Below are 16072 nucleotides of genomic sequence, written 5' to 3' on the forward strand. Positions count from 1 at the left end.
CATATTAAGGCATAATAACAGCAATAGCAGCAGTAAATAATTTTGGCCAGGATTCGACCTCAGTTACTCCTCTGTGCGCTGTACCCAAAAAAAGATTCTGTTGCAAGTTATCCAGGAGGAGGGCAGAAAATTCCACTGCAAAGCAGATGAGAATTTCGAATGTAAGCAAGCACCTCTGATACTCGAATATTTAAAAAGGAACATTTTTAAAATGCACCCTGCTGTCTAAGCAGTAATGAATTTACCAGCACCGCCAAACGAGAAAACCGAACCGGTAACATGAATTGTATGAAAAATATTAAATTGTTAATCATACAATTTTCAGTTATACAATTTTCATGTATGCCATGTACAAGCATGCATTTTCCCAGAAAAAAAAACTTCATAAAGCGATTCTCTGCATATAGCAACATCAATGTCAAGTGGATTCTAGTGCAATATACTTCCCATAATAATGATTATAGTGTACATTTTCAGTATAAAGTTGACCTAACCCAACTGGAGAATGCAATCTCACATTCATTTCTGAACTAAAAGTTGAGTCACTTGTGAATGTTTACAATACAATCTTCCGATTCAATCTGCGAATAAAGAACCACAATCTTCTTCATTCAACATAGTACGTCTCATTCTTTTACCTGGATCACTTCTTCGGAAGTTCATCTCTACCATACGTTCAGTTGTGTTCATTTGAAGAGTTTTCGTCGGATCGTGAATGAACGACTGGCTGCTGTCAAAACAATGAACGGATTCGCCAAGAATCATGCGAATGAATGATAATTCCCATCCCTGCTCAGGACTCAAGTTGCTTTAAGACTAGATGAATTTTTTTAATACACGACAATTTAGGGAGATGTTTTATAGTTATTTTTAATATTGAGAGAAACATCTTAGAAAAAAATGAAACCAGCATTCAGTTCGTACAGTTCGATACACTACACGGAAACAAAAAACTACCTAAAATTGAGTTCCTTTGACTCAATCTCGTGGTATCGTGGGGGAACTTAAAATTAGGTAAACCGTGTTGAAGGTAGTTTCCATTTAACCACGGCAAAAATTACAACTCATTGATAGGTTTTTTATACTCAAATTTAAGTTGAATTTACCTAATTTTGAGTTCACCCCAAACAACTCAAAAGTAACTTCCCCCACGGAAGATCTCGACTGAGTCGAACCTCTCGTTTTGTTTTTGACAACACTAATAAGTGCGAAAGCGACGCACAACTCAAAAGTAAGTTAAAAGAACTTTTCTGCAGGTTGTTTTATTTAACCGTGTAGAGAAATTATTTAAATTTTCAATTTGAATCGTTCGAAACCTAGATGAACAATTTAATGTTTTATTGAGAGTAAAGGGGACAAGTTTAGAGGTTTAAACTAGAAATACGTTTACGTTTTATTTTATTTTTTATTATTTTTGAGCAAGGGAAATTATTCAATTGGATTTAAATAAGGGTGACTCAAATTTGCTATCTGAAAGGGAGGCAGTTTGAAGAAGATAGAATAAGTAAATGGAAGATCAATAAAGAGAAAGACAGACCTGATCTGCCGGTTACACACGCAGGTCGGTTTTCCTCGCGCCCGGATATTCACTCAAAAGGGGTCAGACCTCCAATTTACTTAGCATCTTCAGAATTGACACAGGAATCATAGCTTCCTTGTTCGCATCAACGATTAATATTACCAACGGTAGTAAAATTTGTTGGTATATGCAACTCAGTTACGGTCGAGATTGTGTCATATGCATAGCAGGGATTATTCATTCTCCAAAATATACACTTGAAGAACAAAAGACATTATATGAAGGCTTTCAAACGTTTTATTTAAGAAAACAAAAGTTAACAGAAAATTTAAATCCTGATAAGATCTCGCTTTCAAAAGTGAAATTTTCAACAATTAATAAATTAATTAATTAAACATTATAAAGAAAAGCAAACTCAAATGACTCGCGAAATAATTTGATTTAGTATTCATTTTCATTTCTTCATCGCAAACTCTCTAGCTCGACGAAGGTACATTATATCGTCGATTTGCATTGATGAGCTGTGAGCCCAGCCAATTATTTCATCAAACAGTCTTACCGCTTCCTCATTGCTTATTGCGCTAGGTATTTCATATGATTCATTTAAGTTTGGTTCTGTTATCTCTGATATATCTAGTTGATTTGTTTGTTCTGGTTCCTCGTCCATTGCTGACTGATCATTCAACACAAGATTCAAAATGTTCTCATCTGAATATGTTCTACTGGCATGTCTCTCTTCCGTATTATGAAGAATCGTTTTTTCGTGACCGTTGTTGTTTATCAATTGTGATAGGAGAGTATCTTCCTCGTGCATGAGCTTATTTCCGATCAGAATTCCAATCTTTGTCCACGACCGTCGGATCACTGTTGAATTTAATTCAGTCCAGCCTCGTGAATTTTGCTTCAAACATTGCTCTATGTTATTTTCTTGAGTTCAAGCCATGACATGGAGCAAAAGTTTCTAGCAATACAGCATCTTACAGTTTTGAATCACATTTTGGTCCATGGGTTGAATCAGAGCTGTCACATTAGCAGGTAAGAAGTTAACAGTGATCTTCCCATCATCACTTTGCAGGATATCATTAAGATGATGCGCGGAGCAATTGTCTAGCAGTAATATGGCTTTTGGAGGAATATCTTGATCAGTAGCAAAATTTACGTACTGATGGTACAAAGTCATCATGAAACCAAGTTTTGAATAACTCTCGGTTCATCCACGCATTTCTGGATGCAAGGTATGTAACTTTATATTTTTAAAAGCTCTGGGATTTCGAGATTTTCCGATGATCAACATGCGTAGGTAATGGTCTGCTGTTACGTTACTGCATGGCATAAACGTTGTACGTTGTTTGATAACTTTACGTCCCAGAGCTTTTTTTTTCATTTGAACCAACAAGTAATTCAGATGGCAGCATTTCAAAAAATAGACCGGATTCATTCACATTATTAATCTTTTGTGCTGTAAGATCGCGACGCACTACTTCATTGTGGATTTTTTCTAGAAATTCATCAATGCTTCCTGTATCACTTGACAATGCTTCCCCGCAATGTGACCTGTGTTTCGTTGGTCACAATAAATCCGTGGTCACTGGGCCAGCTTAATATTGACCCCTAGAAATTTTGTTATATTTGTAAATATTGTCAGTAAATGTCTAAATGTAAAATAAATGTCATAGCTTCCATGTTTACATGTTTGAAGGATGTTTATTTCATGTTTAGTAGTCTTCGGTTGGTGCCCGCAGTATTCATTTATTTATTTATTTATTTATTTATTTATTTATTTATTTATTTATTTAATTTATTTATTTATTTATTTGCTTGTTATTTATGTATTTTTTTTTTTATGTATTTATGTATTTATTTGTTCATTTGCTTGTTATTTATTTATTTCCCTGTTATTTATTTATTTAAGCCATATTGATTTATTTACACCATTTGTTTACTCAATTATTTATATTATATGTCAGATAGTTTATTTACATTTTTTGTTCATTTGTTTATTTTGTGAAAATTATACAATGTAAAGGTTATGCATGCAACCAATCCGATCTAAAAATTCAAATAAACTTTTTATCGGGGCACCAATCCATACATGTTTGTAAATAATGTTTTGCTTTTGCTACGCGATATACGAGAAGAGGTCATCGATCGCGAGTGGAGATGGTTTCCGGGGGCACGGGGAAATAAAAAGGGCTTCCCGCGCCGAAAACGGGATCAGTTAGTAAAAGTTCGGTCCGAGGAGTGAGTACAACCGAGTCCGAGGAGTGTCCCGCGGCAGCGAAATCCCTTCGCCATATTGGGATAGTGCGTTTCACTCGTTTTCCCTCAAATTTAAAGTGGGATCTAAAAGATCCGAAGCACGATCCGCCAGAACAACTACACGATCGTTAATTTCTGGCAGGATCAATCAAGTGGGGTCGAAGTGTAGTGTTCCGCTGGCAAAGGCCAGGGAAAAACGATTCACTGAAGAGAAGCGAGTGCTACTTGTGGTCAAAAGATGCCAATACAAAAGACGTCTTGAAGACCTGTGCAGAATTTAGACTATAAACCTCACTAGATAGTGCAAAGTCGCTCGCGAAAGTTTGTGTGCACAGTGTACCACTCCCGGACCATCGTTCGGAAACGCAGGCCACACGTTACACGGCCGAGTTGCCGCAGCATCTGGATATCGACCGACGGAAGCACCCGGTCTGAAAACGTCACCCACTGCTCCTGTCCCTGTTTGCCATCGCCGTCCCGGAAACCAATGGAAGCTGTATGTCGACCAACGTTCGCCCCGGCCGCAACGAAGTGAAATGATTGTACTGTGCGCAAGTATTTTGTTAAATTTGTTAAATAAATGTAAGGTCTTGTCGTATTAAGCTGTTTTATATTCAGCTGCGATGTCCTTGAGTTAATTTAGTCCGCTAGTTTGTTTTTATAAATTTGCCCAGATACCACGCATTGAGGGAAGAAAGTCCACTAAGTGAAATTCTCCTGGAGACCGCAGAAAACGACCCAAATGCTCATGTTGAAGTGTACCGTAAACCGCAGTGAAAAGTGTGAGTCCGCGTAGTAGTCGTAACCGAGTCGTAACAGCAAAGCTTGTTTTCTTATTCCAATGGCGAGAAAATTTAAAAGAATCAAGCACATTATAACGTGTAGCAAATGATTCAGTTTTGAGTATTATCATTGTCGTAGATACGATTTTGTTAACACGTCTTTGATTTAAAAACCATAGGAACAGGGCATTTTTCAAATCATGGTGAACACCTTTCGAAACATATTTGAAATTCATGGCCCGACGACAGCTTTTGTATGAAGCAGTACGTTGTATGGAAATCGCGTTTTGCTGAATTTTTCGTACAGCAGTCGGGTGTATTTTGTACTTCCTTGCGATATCGGCCTTTGACATTCTATTTTCCTCTATATATCGCAAAGTTCATAAAGATGGATGAGCATACTGAATCTAAATAACAAAATCTACCCACTAATCCGTCCGTTTTCGATCAGTTTGCAGTTTACCGAGATTGAGAAGTAAACAAAATATTTCCTTAGATTCCGGTATGAGAAAATACATAAATAGATCGATTTCATAAAAAATGTTTCTATTTCATTTGATTTGTGTGTTATAGAACTGTGTATATTTGTTTTCTATTTGTAAAAGTATGCTTCCAATAAGCATTACAGATTTCGTCTAATATCAACATCGTCCTTTCAACCATGCACCGCCTCACATCGTTCGCAAAACCAACCAATTTATGAAAACTTGTAACTAGGCGGTTTAAAACTCTTAGCTGATAACGCGATATTTGATATATTTGCATTCAACTTTGAGCATAGAATTTTATCAATATTTTTCAATGTTTGAAATATTCAACTCGGAAAAAAGTGGGAAGTATATTATATTACCATTGTATTTTTACTTGTACTCGAACGCTATATAAAAATTTAATAATTTTCAAGGAAAATTCATGGTTTTTTCCTCTAAAAATGAGCTTAGGTATATAAAATGAATACATATTTGCAAAATAAAAAATAAAAAAATGTCCTGATTTTATCAGCCCAAAATTCGCCATGGGGCTGATAAAAACGGGTCATCACTGTATTTAAAAAAAAATACTTCACATCTTGTCCCTTGTTAATTGAATGTCAACACAACAAAAAAAAGAAAAATAGAAAATACACACATTTCGCAAGTGTGAATGCACGATGCATTTCACGTGGATTTATCATGGCCGTTTTGCATTTTTATGAGCCCTCTCGATTTTTAAAAACATTTTTCTGCCCCTGATTTTGCTTTTTGGGCTGATTTTGTCAGCTTCATAGGAAAATCCATTAAGTGGCTATGTCTTTGCTTATAGAAGGATATTTTAAAAGCTTTGGTTTATTAAAAAAAGAAGAAAAAAATATCCCCATTTTGTCAGCCCAAAATTCACCAATGGGTTGCTTCGGAAGTTAATGTTAAAATATTTTATTCTTCCATAGACATTAGAAGAGACGCAATTCAAATAGAAAAATAAATTAATATTAATTGTCTAATCGTAAATACTTATTGTATTTATTAGTAAAATCTAAGAGTAATGCGTGCTAATACCAAGGGTAAAACTAAAAATCAATATGAATTAATGCGACTGTTGTGACACCTTACACTGCGTACATAATTTCTAGCTCGACCCTTGATCGGTCCAGTGAAACAGCTTAATTCCGTTACAGAGTGCTAAATGCAATTACCCAAGTAGGTAGAAAAAAAATCATGTTCCCGAGCTTCCTCATTTTTTCCCACACATGTATCATTAATTCAGAAAGTGCCCAAATCGATGGGAGCGAAAAAAAAAAACGTGGCAGGAAATGCAACGTCATAAAGGAAGGAAAAATGTCCGATTAAAATAAACGCATTATACCTACATAGTGCATACATATGCGAGAGGAACTGAAACGGCCACAATAGAACAAACCGGCATCGGTTTTACGCTCACGCGCATGTCTGCATAGGCTGTGAACGCAGCGCAGTCACCGCACCGCGCGCGATCTCTTCGTCAACGGTCTTTTTCCCATCGCATTTATCGCCTGTCCCGTCTCGCCAAGCCAACACACAGGGCTCAATGTATTCATCCTGTCGAAGAAATAAGGATCGCTTGAACATATACGCTAGAGTGCTAGACAGAGATGGCCGTGGGAGAAATTGGATTCCCTGCGCTAATCTGCAGTTGGTGCGAGAGAGAGAAAACGCAGCCTTTGCCTGGATATATAGCAACAACAGCATAACCCTCAGGACAGAAAAGAAAAAAATCCTTTTTCACATGCATGCTGAAGATGTCGTGAGAGAGTTGCTAAATTGCATATACCGACCTAGGTAGGTAGGTAGCGAAGAAAAAAAAATTAAAATGATCATGTCTGATGTGCGAGCAGGCAGCAGTGAGAGAAAATTATTCACTTTGTGGATTGACTTCGCGCGAGAGAAGAGAAATATGTCGCTCGAAATAAATTGAATAACTTGATACAATTATGTAGTGAAAGTTGAATGGATGTTAATCTTTCTTTCAATCGTTGAAAAAATACAGAATTTGATTTAAGTAGAATCTTCACAAGCTCATGGCAAGCGTCGGTTCGACAATTCTCATAAGAATTTCTTTTTCCCACGCTCAACAACGATCGTTAGCAATTAGTTTCCCACGCCAATGGGAATTTTCCCAGCATCGGGCAAGAGCGGCTTCCCTGCCAGTTAGGGAAATTCACGGGTGAGTATGGGAACACACGGAATTCGGAACAGATGAATCCAACGAGCAAATCGCCTCGTCGATTCGCCCATTCAAGAACCGTCAACATGTTTGACGTTTGATAGCTTTTTGAATTCGCGTTTGATGAACTCATTGATCAGAATGAGAGGGAATATTGTTTAAAAAATGTTTCGCCACTCCTTATAACGAAGTCCCAATATGTGTTGGGTTATATTATTTGGTAATTTTTGTAATTATTATTATTATTGAAATAGGGAGAAAAATGAATTGAAATAGGGAGAAAAATGAATATCACCCAATGATTTCAATAACTACAACTTCACACCACTTCAAAATGAATTTTCGGGTAGTATTATAATCGAAATCATTCTATGTTTTGAAATAGCTAAAAATGACGATCGACACAAAATAGGGAAGAAATTTTATTTTTAATTTAACATGTTTTATTGCCTCTGAATTTGGTAGCTAGCGATTTAGTGTATCAGCATCAATGTTACGTGTTTTAACAGGATCAGTATGTCAACTGCCGAAATATATTTTGAGGGGAAATTTTCGGAAAACTCGCAGAGCCTATAGCTTGGTTAACCCGTGTGACTTAATAAAAAAATATTTCAAAATAATTTTCATTTACTAGGTGAATATTTCTAAATATTGGAAAAACAACATCAGCGTGAAAACAAATCTCATCTCTTACATTGTAAAAGAATCTACTTCGATTCATTTGAAATATTTGTTGCTCAATAATTTAATGCAAAAATTGGAGATATATGTAAATTCTCATTGAAAGCGTGATTGCTTCGCTTGACGTTATCGATAGGCTCTGTCAATATTAAAGAAACTGGCAGTTTAATTCGTCGGATTTCCATTCTCTGATTAGAAATATTTGTAACTGTTTTAGACAAGCGAAGTCAGTTTCTTATAACGCAAAAAATATTATATATTCGCAAAACAAAATTCATTATTTTGTAAAATTCAATATGAGTGGCTAAATATTTTCCAGAATTTACTACGAAATTTTATTTAAATTGTCACCATAACATGTTAAACATGTTACGAAAATTATTTGATGTCCAACGCGGCAGCTAGCGCAACTTTTTCACACAGAGAAATCGCTTGAGTTGATCCAGCTCCGGGCGAAATTGGATTACCTACTGGTTTTTGTCAGATTAACAGCGAGGATCTGGGGTAAGAGGTAAGCGTTGAACCAATGTTGCGATACGGATTCAGATCTCTTCTAGGGAAAAAGTAGAGGATAAGGGAGCCCAGAATAAGAATAAATTTCTTTACTTATATATCTAAATATAACAGTATATAAATTCAACCCTTAAGGGTGTATATACGTTGAATGCGGAAAAAATGGGAAAAGTGATTTTTTGTAAAAGTATGCAACCATATTTTTAAGAAATTCTTGTTATATGTCCAGCGTAGTGCAATTTCCAATTTGCAAAATCCACTTGAGAACAAAAACAAATATTAATAATCGTCAAAGTTACATAAATTTCCTCAAAACGCGATTTTTTTTCAAAGAGGTTTGCCGTGACTACAATCCAGTCCAACAGCTCAATTAAAAGCATAAAACAAAAAAAAATCATTAGTATATGCACCTGTGGTGTCCTTGAACGATTCATTAAAAGCAAAAGTTTCTCCTTTTGGAAATGCGGACGATTTTTCCAAAAAAACACTATTTTCACCTGAAAAAAATTAATCCATTCATAACTTTACGATGAAAATTTAGTAGAAAAAAATGGAATCGTTGAAGGACATGGCAGTTAAATTACGAACAAGTTAAAAAAGGTGTTGAGATTGGTTGAAAACTTTTTTGGCAATCGTAGTCCCCGCAAAGACGTTTTTGGAAAAACAAGATTTGGAGATAATCCCGTTTAAAGTTTCGAGTATTAGCCACGCCTCCGTAAGAGAGTAGGATGAAAAACGCTGTAACTGTTCGTCTACTGCTCCGATAACATTCTTAAGATCCTGAATTCTACGATAGAAAAAAAAATAAATTTTTTGGCCGACTTTAACATATGTAACCCCTTAAAACTTCAGAATAATTTTCAATTGATTTTCTACAAAACTATAAACACGTCCCCCCTTGACACTACCAGTCTTCCTTGACAGTGAAATTAGCCACATGGGTTAGAGGTTATCCCAGTAAAAGAGAAGCGATCAAGGTAGTTCAATGAAAGGTGTGATCGTATTAATTCAATTTCATAAAATATATTTTATTTGTTATTTTGCGTACAAAAAAGTTCGACTACGTATTTTCAACTTTAGCTGCATAGGACAAAAATCAAAAATGGCATATGTCTTAATATTCGAATTCAAAAGACGTTGGCTCACGAGCCAATTTCAAAAAAATCGCGTTACTAGCTATCGTGTCTAGGATTCTATGGAACAATTACATAATGACGCCATTAATGGGACAAATGACAATTCAGCGAGCTTGTTTGCAAGGTTTACGGGACATGCAGATAGAGAAAAAACAAGTGTCAAATTGATCCAGCTCTCAAACGTCATTTTTCTCTACTACTGCGGTGACATTAAAAAGTTTTCAAGTCCATGTAAACAAGCTCTCCGAACTGTCAATAGGTGAGGTTGCACATGTTCATGCAATGTTCTATAATTATTTAGTGTTATTGATCGCTAACATTAACATTTGCACGACGAAAATACATGCATGAACCAATTCTGACGAATATGAAGTCACGCACCGGCTACCTCACACAATTGAAAACGACGGAAGAAAATCACAACAAAAAACGCAAACATAAAATGGCAGCGGTTTCGCTTTCGCTTCGGTTTCATTTCATATCGCTTCAGGGCGAAAATCGTGGGCTGAGAATGAACCGCAGTCAGTGCCGCGCTATCCTGCTTGCACTTGCAGGTCACACCGATTTTCCATCTCATTTTTTCCCACGATCGGTGCGTGTGTGTTGGTGTCATGAATGGAAGCTCGGGAACTGTTGAGATGTGAAACCTGCGCTTGTGGCTGGTTGCCGCTTTGCTTCACAGCTTTGATGGGTACATTTTGCTTCGGTGTGTTGTGTGTGTCGACAGTAAAGAAGCAGAAGGCGCACACAGGAGGAGGCGAATGAAACTCCGCACATACAACGACCACGGCGACGACGGAGAAGAAGAAAAACTAGCGAGCTCGCAGCTCTGAACATACTGTGGCACGAGAAAAAGACATTTTTTCGTTTGAATCCGCCTAGTTTCCTTAAGTTTTGTAGCAAACCAAGCTAGTGGAAGTGTAGTTCCGGTGAAGTTTTGTTATAGTGCGCGGTGTGGAACATTTTTCGAGCAGGATAATTGGAACTCAAATCGAAGCAGCATCGACAGTAAAAGGCTTCGAGCAAAAAAAAAAGAAGAAATCGGTACACATACTGGGAAGAAGAAAAGCGGCCAGAGTGAATGTGAATTTGGAAGAGATTCGAGGAGCCTCGATTCAAGAACGGAGAAAAAATATTTTCTCAAGAACAGCCCGTGATGGGCCGGGAACGGGAAACGGCTGCTACCCAAGATTTTGTCTTGTGATGGCGGATGATCTCTGCTCATGAATGGATTAATTATGGTTGGAAGGTTTTCCATGGGTGAAACTCGAACGACTGTTATCAGCAGGTGGGTATTGGGTAATTTTCTCGGTGGAATTCGGTCCTCTCCTAATGCCCTTTTGCTACCGTATGTGCCAACGAAAAATCTTCAACATGTGTGCCCAATGTAAATTGAAAAAATGTGTGTAATAGGGTTCTTTTTAACAAAATTTTGGCAGAAAATCACTTCCAAATCTTGCTAGTAAAAGCTGCCTAGAAATAGTAGAAAAGTGAATCATCCCCACCCGGCCTAGTGATAAATTTTGTGGTTTGCCAAGCCTATCAACAGACAATGATGATTTGTGGCTGTGAAACTGAAGGGAAAAATTATCAGGGCTTTCTAAATTAACTACTATTGTAGAACGATTAGTGGAAACGAAATACTAAGCCTATTTTGGTAGTGTGTTCCTCGAAGGCAGAAGAAAATGGTGACGAACGTCTGAAAAACATCGAGTGTGGAAACCATTAAAAACACACGAAGGGAAGTGAAACACAAAAAAGGCTGCCGAGCTAGCAGAAGAAAAGTTGACAGATTGCGAGTGTATGTGCGTTGGTGTAAGTGTGACGGTGTATGTGCGCGCGATGATATAGGGTTTACTGTTGGGGAGAATCGATTTTTCCCTCGACGACTACGACGACGTTGGAGTAGGCCTATCTCACAGCTATTCTCCCTTCAATGGGGGAAACCTTCGGCTGGAAGGATCTAGTGTGGAGGGAAAGGAGACAGGAAGTGTGAAACGGAAATACACCGGAGCTGGTGGAAGGAAAACAAAAATTCATCAATCGAACACGTACGCATACCGAACCATACAGATGTGACCCCATCCTTGCTGTAACATCATGTAGATTAATAGGCGATAGCTCACGCATTCGCAGTATCGCCTCGCGTATGCTGTCCAGAAGCAAATGTCGATGGCAATCTGTGTATTCAAATTTCCAACATAATCAGTGCAGACATCAGCAAGATTCAATAATCCAATATGACACTCGGTTGACTCCAGACAGCAGCACTCTGCGGCCCATAAGCTGAGGAATCAAGTAGCAGTCAAAATAATTAATTGATAATGTCCTCTTCCAGTGAAAATTATTGCCGCGGCAAGGCGATTCACAGTGAGAGCGAGAGCTAATGAATAAAACGAACATCAATAAGAAAAACAACGAACATAACTCGAGTCGGACATTCCACGGCGGAAAAAGAGGAAAAAAAGGCGAGCGACACTCACACCAGCAGAAGACACACACGGTTGTGATCTCGAGCTGGAGCACAACAAATTAAAGGTATTACTGAAGTGCGAAAGAGAGAGAACGAGAGACTTTGGAATCCTACACACATTCTCAACCTTTTTGCCTGCCACATATCTTGTAACCGACTGATCAAAGCCGACTTAAGCCCCGTTCCGATTCGGTCCTAGGACCATGTATATTATCAACCCAACTAGCGGCAAGGAGATCCCGAACAGCTACCCAACTAGTTCTAGCACCGGAAGTAACTCCTCCACCAGCAGCGGCAGCAGCAGTATCAACAATGCTAGCTCCCATCAGCAGGAAATTATCAGCAAAATCCTGACAAAATGTGCCACGATGACCGATGAAGCGGCCGCCAGTGGTACATCCGTAGCTGCCACTGTCAATGGTACCGCGACGATACTACTCTCTCCAGCGCACCATCATTCCCATAATCAGCCGCTTCCAGCCGGAGTTTCGCCCCAATCGTCTCCGGCTTCATCATCCTCCAGCGCATCCTCACCAACTGCTGATGGTCCCCAACTGCACACCAGTTTCGGTGCATCGGGTCGTGAAAAAGTTCCACCCACTGGCAAAACCAGCGGTACTGCAACCGGCGGATCATCCAACGGCACAACAGCCGGAGTGATAGGATCAAATTTCGGCGACGATGGCGGCGGTACGAAGCACGCGCACAGCAGCGGTAAGGTCAACGGCAATGGGACTTTGCCGGCCTCGATCAGCGCCACCAACGCTTCCGGTGGCAGGTTGCAGTTTTTCAAAGGTAGGTCTATTTTAATTGCTTCATTTTATCAGCAGGGAATGGAGCCGCCGTTCTAATTGAATCACAGACACACATGGTCGAGAGTGGAAATCTACTAGCATCAAAATATATGGAAGTAAAAATGATGGGTTGTGGTTTCGTTAATATATGTTTCCTGTACATTTTTTATCCAAAGTACTATAGACTGGAAAAAAGGAATAAATTGGAACTATTTTATAATAGCTGTCGAAAGTTTAGTAAACTCGTCTATTCGATGATCTGTTTTTCAATAATTTTTAGTCCGCATTGAGTGCCAATCGCCGACGAAAAAAAAATTTAATGATTGGATTTTTTTATTTAAAAAAATCCAACGTGCGAAAAATGAAAAGGGTCCCACTGTTACATGGGCAGTTGTGTCGACGAATACAGTTGAATTTCAAAACGAATGGTCTAGTAGATTTTGAATAATGATGTACAACTGTAACTCGCTTGTCAGTATTTTGCAAAGAAAGTTATGGCGTTTTCGTTTTTACTGGTGCTACACCGGTGTAGTGCAAAAAAAAGAGACAGACTGATTACACCCAAGTTTGAATAAGTGTAGCACCGACTACACCGGTGTAGTGCACAGTTAAAAACGAAAACGACATTAGAGAAAATATTGTTCAATTATTGAATTTTATATATACAAATCGAATGAAGTTAAACAAATTATATGAAAAACGAATGAAGCGATTTTTTTTAAATGTGTCTTTTTACCGAATTATAGCCTCACCCCCTAGCACTTTTTTAAAATTGTTTTTATAATAAGAGTGCACCGGATTTGATTTATTTAAAACTTCATAAAAACTAAAAAATGCCCTCAAAAATATCCGCTTTTAAACAAGTGTCACAGTATTACAGGTTTTTCAATGTAAATTGGAAATGTTATCGATGTGACATGTTTTCTTTTTCCAGACGCACAAATAGTCTGCTAAATAATTTAATTTTGCCTCTTTTGTTTTTGTTTTTCTGATATAGAGTGGTTATGTGTGTTTTTCTGATATAGAGTGGTTATTTGGAATATCATCTTCCTAACCGAAGCCCGGAGGGCCGATTCTCATATACCTTTCGACTTAGTTCGTCGAATTCGCAACATGTCTAGGGGTATGTGTGAAATAATCTCACAAATATTTCTCAGAGATAGTTTAGCCGATTTCAACAAAATTACTTTGAAATAAAAGCTGTAATATTGTCATAGGCTGCTATTGAATTTTATTGGGATCGGAGATTTGGTTTGACCATATTCAGCCGCATTCATCTTCAATATTCAGCAACGCTAACAAATATGTCAAATGAACCAGGCGTCCATACATTCAATGTAGGTTTTCATTCGTCTCCGAATATTGCACGAAGTGAACATGCATGAACAAATCAAACGCATCAAAGTAGGCCCTGGCATAATGAAAGCGATAAAAATTGTTTTATATGCTTTACTAATTTTTGATAACATTTACACAGATATTAAGTGAAATGAATATTGTACGATATTCAATTGAATGAATAACACGGATTTTTGAATGAATATTTTTTAGATCCGTCACGAGTCGCAGCAGGTTCATGTTCAGCCGTCAAAAAAGACCTTCGAGTATGTTTAACTCTGGCCCACACATACAATTCGCATTCACACCGGTATCACCTTGCTATCGAAATGACGCAAAAATAATAAATTATTTTTTTGAAATGCTGAGATTTGTGGTACTAGTTTACTGACGCCCAATTAAATGTCCATTGCTACCTTCGATAGAACCGGAAGCTTCGAGGATGTGACAGAGCTTTTTTCTGAGAAGGCTGACTCGATTTTCACAAACTTAGTTTCATATTAACGATATATATCGCTTCGATTAGTTGCTATTGAAATTTTTTGTTGATCCTGTTCCGAAGTTACGGGTTAAAGAATACAATCTCACAGCAAATTTCCTTATAAACTGGCACCTCCATGATGTCCAAATGATGTAATGCATGCTAAAATGGATGCAACATATAATATGGATTTGTGGGTCCAGATTACTAATGACTTATCAAAGTAGCTTTGACCACATCGGTTACCTATAACGGCTTTTGATGTCCCAGGGAACTGGGAAGTCCCAAAGTTACGTCACACTTAGTTCTTGGCGAATTTTGCCCAATTTTTACAAACTCGCTTTTAATTGGCTACTACAGAGAAAACTCGTTTTTATCAGCCCCTAATTTTGTCAGCTTTTCGACCCGATTTCGTTAGTCAGCCAGAGTTATGAGACTATGTATACGGAATAATGTTAAATATTTTCACAGCTTCGGTTTAAAAAAGAAAATAAATAAATATGTTCTGTCAATGTCCCTATTTTGTCAAGCAAAGTTACACCAAAGGGGTTGATAAAAACGGGTCTTCGATGTATTAAATATCATTCAGATCTGACTTTTGGTTCCGGAGTTACAGGTGGGTGACGGCGGAATTTCCCATATAAACAAACTGGCACAATCGGAATACTTCATTTGCTAAAATCGTTCCAAATGGACATAAAATTCTATTACAAATGCGCATTTGAGAATTTATTATGTGCAGTCCAAACGGAAATCAGGGATAGCCAATTCAGCTGCTTTGTTCCACAATGTTTGGTATTTTTCTTTAGTTGATACCTGCTCTTGGCTTTCAGACTGCTCTCTCATCACGATTTCGCATGATAGGACGTAGCTCCGAGCAGTTCGGTGAATGTGGCTCTTTTGGTGCAATATGGACATTATTTGCTTCTAACATGCAAAACATCAATGACGCAGGGAGAACATGCAAAACAGAAAGAGTACATTATGACCAGTAAAATTGTTTCTGTTAAGAATCTTCCTGGTAGATATTCTGGGGTACCTTTCTGTTGGTACGAAGTTTTTACTAGTTCATCCACTGTTGCAGATGACCTGCCAATCCTAATATTTATTGGGTAAAGCAAATAGGAGGGGCACCACACCTGAATACTGGTCACCGTGGCAAAGTTTCTCCTAACAGAAAAAAAGAGGGCGCTTAACACTAACTTTTCAATGCATAGAGATACAAATTAGGTTATTTCGCACAGTTACAGAAAAGGTATTCTTGTGAACGTGCCCATGTTTTATCTCTCTTTAAAAAGTTATTGTTCTCTATTCGGTGTAATGTGAAACAAAAATTCTGCACCCAAAAGATGACTTATATTATGTACAGGTCGGACACGATTATCCGGGGATTTGATTATCCGTGATTCGATTATCC

At 37.8% G+C, this 16072-nt stretch overlaps 1 protein-coding gene across 1 annotated transcript in view; it reads left to right on the forward strand.

Annotated features, from left to right (window-relative positions):
• Window positions 1-10230: 10230 nt before the first annotated feature.
• Window positions 10231-16072, forward strand: part of LOC131677569 (protein hairless) — a 58273-nt gene continuing 52431 nt past the window's right edge. The window contains exon 1 of the mRNA XM_058957455.1: window positions 10231-12837. Coding sequence (XP_058813438.1) covers window positions 12246-12837 — 592 coding nt within the window. The 5' untranslated portion in view covers window positions 10231-12245. The remainder of the gene's footprint in view (window positions 12838-16072) is intronic.

This window comes from Topomyia yanbarensis, chromosome 1 (genome assembly GCF_030247195.1).
Source record: "Topomyia yanbarensis strain Yona2022 chromosome 1, ASM3024719v1, whole genome shotgun sequence".
NCBI lineage: Eukaryota > Metazoa > Arthropoda > Insecta > Diptera > Culicidae > Topomyia > Topomyia yanbarensis.